The sequence below is a fragment of the Contarinia nasturtii genome, unplaced genomic scaffold, assembly GCF_009176525.2.
Source record: "Contarinia nasturtii isolate CC-2019 unplaced genomic scaffold, AAFC_CNas_1.1 Cnas_scaffold_187, whole genome shotgun sequence".
Classification (NCBI taxonomy): Eukaryota; Metazoa; Arthropoda; class Insecta; order Diptera; family Cecidomyiidae; genus Contarinia; species Contarinia nasturtii.
Window position 1 is genome coordinate 8595218 of NW_022197544.1, and position 7194 is coordinate 8602411.

Genomic DNA, 7194 nt, shown 5'->3' on the forward strand with positions numbered 1-7194 from the left:
ATCCAGTTCACACAATTTTGCACGTTCATTTTTTTCTCTTCTTTACTCTTCTGGTTATAATTTCTTACGATAACACACAACAACGTAAATGACAACCACGACGACACGACATCATCGAAATACGTTCTATTTATGTGTTATGAAAAAAAGGAAAAACGACAGAAATGTAGTGTGGATGAAGACGTTGAGAGTGAAGCAAAAAAAAAAAAACACTTTATTCAGACATGTCAAACATACACACGGTCACACATTTTACACACTTATACAACTGAAATATTGTTGTGTGCATGTGTGTGTGTGCATGAGAGAAAAACATGTACACAGCTGTGTGTATTGTCGATTGCGCGCTCTCTGTATATGGTTTTGCCCGCACATTTGTACAATGGTACCAATGCGTGTGAACACTCAAAATATCGAACATCATTTGCTCGCTTTCTTTTGTATTTGTGCATATGTGTAATTGTAGTTGTTTGATACGTTTTCGTAATAAATTTTAAATGCATTGTGTCAATAGATTCGTACGGGTGCGTTCAGTTTTCATTTTTCTTCTTATTTTCTTTGGACTCGCATTTAAATTTTGAACAATTTTTTTTTTTTTTTTTTTTCAAATAAATATTCAAGATGAAACTCGTTATTATTATCAGAGAAAAATGTCCCCGATGTATATAGTTTATTGAAAAACAATGTCTCTTATTATTTACATTTTTATAGGAATTGTGTCGATCACTTTTATATATATGTTGAATAAATCGAATTTAGGTGGTAGTATCGCGACTCTTTTTATAGGCTAAATTCAACGTTTCATTTATTGATACCATGTCATTTTCAATGCTGCGTGCCCAATTTTCAACATCACCGATTTCCTGGGGTTTAAATAGAGTTTTTGGTTTTAATTTCGATCCATTTGCATGATTTTTTTAATTTGATTTAAATTCTTACCTTGAGCGCACTACTAAATCCTTCAATCAAATTCATCCATTGTTGTGTTTGTTTGGCAAAATTTGTTGCGCTTGTATGCAACTGCTTGGCTTCGGCATCCAAACGTTTTTGATTTAAATATGCTTGCGCCACCCTATATATTCGATATAAAGAATATTTTTAATACAAAAAAGCATGAATTTGTTTAAAATGATCGTTCCGAAGAGAAAATCTCACCCAACATTCAAATGGTCAACGAGAGATTGTGTCAATTCACTTGATGCTGCGATTGCCTCTTTTCGATTCTGATCTACAAATAATAGTCAATGATGAAATCAATGGAAAAATTTCAATTCAAATCAATTATTCTTACCCAATTGTTCTTTTTTCTGAGCTTGTTTGACTTGATGCTCTTTTACCAGAGAGGATAACATATTTATTTCAAATCGAATGAATCTTTCGAAATCTTTTTTATTGTTTATATTATTGTGTTATCGATTCGACAAGTTGTTTTTTTTTTTAGTAAAAGAGAGAAAAAAGGTGTACCTTTCACACTGTCAAAAGCATAAGTTTTCGTATTGTCATCGTAATTTCGTATGATTGTCGTAAATGGTTGACTTCAGTGCAAAAAGTTCGTTAAATATCTCCGAAAAATTAAATAATCAAAATAAAACTACATAAAATACAAAATAATTGCAAAAATTTGGCAAAATGAATGAATTTGTCATTGAAATAAAAAAAATAATTTTTTATTTTCAATTGTTTAGAAAAGAGTATTGAAATCAATACATCGCCAGCGCCACCAAACGTCATGTTCATGTACAAAATTGAAAATTTCAAATAATTTAACGTCGATTTTACTAGGACGCGTATTGTCACACTCATAGTACTCTATAAACATAAGACGGACGTGCATCGCAAGAAATTTATGAATAACGGATGAAATTAAATTGTGCTTAAGCATTGACAACAATAAAATTTAAACATTGAAATTACATACATTTAAATTGTGCATATTTGTGGTGAAAACAATAAATTGAAACAGTATTTTATTTTGTAGTTTGTTAGCGAAACAAAAAGACACAAAAAAAGAGAAAATCACAATGGATGATGTTACAAGAGTGAGTGTTTTTTTTTCTTGGAAATAGGATTAAAGAGGAAATAAATTTTACGGGTGGTACAAATTGACCGAAAATAAAAATTCGGACACAAAATACAGAGAATGTGAAATGCATTTTTCAGCATTTGATTTGCATGAACCGTTTCTATCATTGTTTGCTAAGTTTTATTCCTAGTTTTATTCTCTGCTACACATTTTATGGTTTTATTGAGATCAAAGTTCAATTTTCTTGTGAAACATTTGAAAATATCAATTTTGAATATATTTATTTATTTTTCAAATATTTTAGCGATTTTTGGAGAATGCACAGAATCGCAGTAAAAAGCTTGGTTTGGCAAATGGTGACTTAAAGGTACCATTGAAAGATAATAATGTCAAACAAACGGTGGCCGCATCGCCAAAACGGCGTCAATCGACCGAACGTAAGGCATCATCGGTCACATCACCATCGGTGAAAAATCGAGCCGTTGCATTGCGCACCATCAATAATTCATTGGGCGAAACGAAGAATGCATTAAATATCGATGCATCCAAGGAGAATGTTGATTTGGCACTCGAAATCAATATCACAACCGGACCAAACGTTCAGGTAAAATGAAGTGTTGCCAGTGTGCGCGTGTATGTGTGCTTAAGTAAAAATTTTAACAATTCCATTTGATTAGGTACAGGTTGAGGTGGAAGAACAAGAATTGGATGGTGATGGTAAAGTATTGAATACAATACAAAAGCAACGAAAACAAATAACATCCATCGAAGAGGTTGAACGTGTTGTGGAAAATGTGACAACGCCATCGTCATGCATACGCGATTCATCTCGTAATCAATTGCATCGTTTGGGTGCATTATACTCAAATCCACAGGATCTATCATCACCGGTGCATCGCACCGAAACTGCATTTACCATTGAACAAGATCACGAAACTCGTTCCGGTACAAAGTTAAAGAAATCAAAGAAACTCGCCGAATTGGCCAATTCATACAATGAATGGGAAGATGATTCGATATCAAGAAATCGTGCACACAAAACAAATGCAAACGATGTGGCTGCTGCTGCAACAAGCAAATCAAATGATGCCAAATCGTTTGGTGGCATTAAATCGACCGCAAAGTCACCACGAAAACAAGACGAAACAAGAGGTGCGACCTTTTTGAACCGCATTGATTCAATTGAAAACAAAGAATCGGACCACAATAAGAATTCCAATACCAAAAAATTGGATTGGGATAAATGTATAATGAGCAGCCTGGAAAAGCAAGGTTTCAAACGACGTGACACCACCAACAAACGTTTAGAATTTGATTTTAATGATGAAACCGATAGCAAACGAGACAATCGACATGTTTTAAAACCACCGTCCGGTGCATATGGTAAGGCCAAGGGGCAAATCACTTAAAAATTACTTATTAATTATTATTGATTGTTTTACGATTATTTTTCGATTATTTTCGATTATTTTCCGACTACTTATCGATTATTTCAAATTTTATTCTTTTCTTTTGTGATTCTCCCCTTAGGTAAGGCCAACAAAGGTGCCGTGCCAAAACAAATTGAAGCTAAACAGCCGTCAACGAAAAAAGTTGAAGTTACCAAAGGTTTGGTATCTGGCCGTGCCGCTTTATTTGAGACAAGCGCATCGCGTGCTACAAACTCGGCAACAGCAAATACATCCAACAATTGCATCCAGAAAAATGAAAAGGATCCAGCTGAAATGTCATTGAAAGAACGAATGGCATTATTTGAACGAAATAAAAGTGGAGCAATGATACCAAAATCATCAATATCCTTACCAGCTTCCGTCAAACAAATTATGGCCGATAAGAAACCATCGGAGAATATAAAACAGGTGATTACAACACCACAGCAACCAATAATCAGCAGTATTGTTACATCCGTGGCACCACAATCATCAGCCTCGGCAACGAAAATTAACAATTTTAATAAAGCAACGAAAGCAGAATCAGCCGCTTCCGGTTCTGGTATACGGCAAACAGTTGCTGCTTTATTGGCGGCACCGGCAACCATTGCTGAGGCTCGCATAGCCAACGAAAGCCGTAAAAACATTGAACATGAGATGAATGTCGTTTTGAATCGTTTCAATCAAAAACACATCGAAGAACCGGCTACACCGCCACCAGCACCACCAATGCCAGACAATCTATTCAAATCGAATTCGAGCGGACGCAAGAAACGATTGAGCGGTATGTCTCTTTTTTATTTGCATTTTTTTACATATTCAGTGACAAAACTGTTGTCAGTATAATGGCCGCTCAATGTTCTTTGAATTAAAATGTCGATTTTAAAACTCTACTATTTTATTTTTTGTTCACACAGATGAACATCTTGTTTCGGAAGATGTTCGAAGAAGTATCGAAAGTGTAAAACGCATTAAAGTCAATCCACCGAGAAATGGCCATGCGTATCCAGCACTTTCTGACATTGAGTCATCGGGTGCTGAAAGAATGACACCAGAAAATTATACACCCGAACCGGCTTATACCGATGACGATAATGAACAACCCATCATGGATCGCTACATGTACAGTTCACAAGATGAAGGAGACGAAGAAGGGGACAGGTATTTTTTTTCGCCGATTTTTTATTTGGATCTGACGATCTCTTTTCGGAGTATATAGTTGTTTCGTGACTGAAAAGAGTTGAGAATGTTTTGTAGTTGAAAACGTTTTGTAGTTGAGAAAAATAAAAACATTTTTTTTTTATTTTATCCATTTATTTTACGTTCTAAAGTTACATGGATTCAGAGGAAGATATGAGTATTGAATCTGATCGTCGTGATAATGGGCGTCATGTTCATTATGCCGACTCTTCAATTACAACATCTGAAGGGAGTGGCTTTGATAAATACTTGGATGAAGCCATTGATAATGTGGAAGATGATTTAGATGAACGTAATTACAGAGCGGTAAGTGATTTGTCTGGATTATTGGATATTCGTAAATAGATCTTAAAAGGGTTAACACAAATTTATCATATCTATTTATGAATTGTCATAGGCCGAAAATGGTACACTTGCATCGAACAGTTTCAGTTATGAGCGAAAGCCATTGAATCGTCAACATGATACGATATTCGAAGGTGAAGCAACAACCAGTAAAACTAGCTCAAGATTCCAAAGTCCAATCAAATCCAGATTGACAGTGAATCCATCGGATGACAATAATTCGGTTACATTGACGCATACCGTTAGTTTCTATCGTCGTCAACAAGTACTAAATTCACCAAGTGTTCACAAGGTGGTACATCGTTCGCATCCAACCTATGAACATGGTACAATCGACGAGAGCACCGATTTTTATGATGACGATGAAAAGATCACACCAGAAACGAAATACCTTCGATCCCAAGAAGATTTGGCAGAACAAAAGATCAAAACATTGATGAAAAATGTTATGATTCAAAATCAACAAATTGCTCAATCCAGCAATGCACTGAACACATGTGCATCGACGCTCGAATTCTCTGGATCAGCCGAATCAGTTGTGGCCGAATGGAAACTTTTAGTTGCAAGTAAGTGGACATTATTTTCTTCTTCAAATAAATGTCGTTTTGTTTTGAGTGAATATTCTAAACCATCATCGTCTTCAACTTCTTGCAGCGCATAGCCGAAAAGCATTATTAGAAGAAGTGGAACGATTAAAAGCCCAACGATTTTTACGTGCACCTGATGCTCCGAAGGAATGCGGTCGCTTAACAATCAAAGATATTGTATTGCCGTTGCGTGATGATTATGTGAAAAAGGTGTCGGAAGAAAAAATTGTTGGCCATCATTTGGTATGTTTATTGAAATATAATGAACATGTTCTTGCAACAAAAACTATTCCAACATTACCCGGACTCAGAGCTGTTAAATTTCCGGGTGAATTACACTTGGACAATGTGTATGCCGATTTTAAAATTACGCTCGAAATTTACGGAATGATTGCACAAAAAGAATGTATACCGCATGATGCAAAGTATCATATACACAAAGGAAAGAAAGGTGTAATTAAGACGCCAAAAGGTAAAAAAGCCGGTTCGTGCTTAATTATGCCACCAATTCAATCACCGGCCGGTCCAAATGCTGTACGTGCACCGGCATTTGCATACTATGGCTTTATCATATTTTCATTGCGTGAAGTGCAACGAAATACATGGACATTGCAAAAATCACCGCCCGAAATAACGCCATTGGTCGGAACGGTGCAAATGAAAATCAATTGTGCACTCACAGTAAATATCGATTACAAAGGATTTTTGACAATGTTCGAAGATGTGTCCGGTTTCGGTGCATGGCATCGTCGCTGGTGTCGATTGCACGGCAACATCTTGAGCTACTGGAAATATCCAGATGATGAACGTTCCAAACCACCAATTGGCTCATTGGATTTGAGCGTATGTGAACAACAAAAAATCTCAACGGCACCGCGTGAAATGTGCGCCCGATTAAATACACTCATGATTGAATTGAAACGGCGACGTCGCGAAGATGACGAAGACTCAATGTTACTTCGAACAGAAGGCGAATACTCATATGTTAGGTAGGTTGAACCCAACAGTTATTGACCCCATATTTTTGGAAATCGAACATTAATTTTCTGATTTTTTTTCTATTTAGACAATTGTTGTCTGCCGATGATAAGAAAGAACGTGACGAATGGTGTGAATATTTCAACAAGACATTGGCATTGATGCGAGCCTGGGGCAATTCTAATCGATAAAATAAAATTTAATCAGTATTCCGAATAGTAATTATAGAAAAAAACGTATTCGAAATCATTTTGCAAAAAAAAAAAAAAATATGAATGACATTACTAAGTATTTACATTTTTAGCTTGTAAGCAATCATTTCAAAACACAAAAAACGAATCATTGTTCCTAATTGATTTTTTCTTGAGCAAAAATCCGTTAATTACATACCAAATTATACGAAAAGTTAATTTAAACCATTCAAAATGTTTGCTGGATGTGAATGCCATATACCAAACAAATAACTGAAAAAAAAAATTACTAAAACGACATCTGAACAAGGAAACACAATGTACTCTACTCCGTAAAAATATGATGTATTTGATTTCGGTATTATTATTTTTTTATTACCTACCCAGCAAACAACATATTGACGGTCGTTTTCGGGGTTAGATTCGTGTGTAGTTTCAGT

The 7194-nt window shown here is 35.4% G+C and overlaps 3 protein-coding genes across 4 annotated transcripts in view; 1 reads left to right on the forward strand and 2 right to left on the reverse strand.

The window, feature by feature from the left end:
- Nucleotides 1-7194, reverse strand: part of LOC116352054 — a 587314-nt gene that overhangs the window by 364134 nt on the left and 215986 nt on the right. The window lies entirely within an intron of this gene.
- On the reverse strand, nt 629-1455 carry LOC116352108 (biogenesis of lysosome-related organelles complex 1 subunit 1). Its single transcript, XM_031784414.1, has 4 exons — nt 1292-1455; nt 1156-1228; nt 940-1072; nt 629-863 (listed from the first exon to the last, which is right to left on the reverse strand). Exons 1-4 carry the CDS (start codon nt 1350-1352, stop codon nt 756-758), a joined length of 375 nt encoding a protein of 124 aa, XP_031640274.1. The 5' UTR covers nt 1353-1455; the 3' UTR covers nt 629-755.
- On the forward strand, nt 1791-6833 carry LOC116352046 (anillin). Of its 2 annotated transcripts, none has more exons than XM_031784290.1 (9): nt 1791-2039; nt 2328-2627; nt 2707-3406; nt 3554-4237; nt 4371-4614; nt 4785-4959; nt 5051-5564; nt 5653-6574; nt 6652-6760. In XM_031784290.1, exons 1-9 carry the CDS (start codon nt 2022-2024, stop codon nt 6752-6754), a joined length of 3660 nt encoding a protein of 1219 aa, XP_031640150.1. In that variant the 5' UTR covers nt 1791-2021; the 3' UTR covers nt 6755-6760. The 2 variants fall into 2 exon arrangements, with proteins under 2 accessions (XP_031640150.1, XP_031640149.1); XM_031784289.1 differs by having other exon boundaries at nt 1792-2039; nt 2701-3406; nt 6652-6833.

What these genes read in the sequence shown, in the direction of transcription:
- LOC116352108 (XM_031784414.1), bottom strand. Translation starts at nt 1,352, where the DNA reads ATGTTATCCTCTCTGGTAAAAGAGCATCAAGTCAAACAAGCTCAGAAA. An exon ending in TCAGAAAAAAGAACAATTGG is followed by an intron (nt 1,229 to 1,291) that starts GTAAGAATAATT and finishes TATTATTTGTAG; the next exon opens with ATCAGAATCGAAAAGAGGCA. An exon ending in GTTGACCATTTGAATGTTGG is followed by an intron (nt 1,073 to 1,155) that starts GTGAGATTTTCT and finishes TCGAATATATAG; the next exon opens with GGTGGCGCAAGCATATTTAA.
- LOC116352046 (XM_031784289.1), top strand. An exon ending in CAACCGGACCAAACGTTCAG is followed by an intron (nt 2,628 to 2,700) that starts GTAAAATGAAGT and finishes CCATTTGATTAG; the next exon opens with GTACAGGTTGAGGTGGAAGA. An exon ending in ATGGAAACTTTTAGTTGCAA is followed by an intron (nt 5,565 to 5,652) that starts GTAAGTGGACAT and finishes AACTTCTTGCAG; the next exon opens with CGCATAGCCGAAAAGCATTA.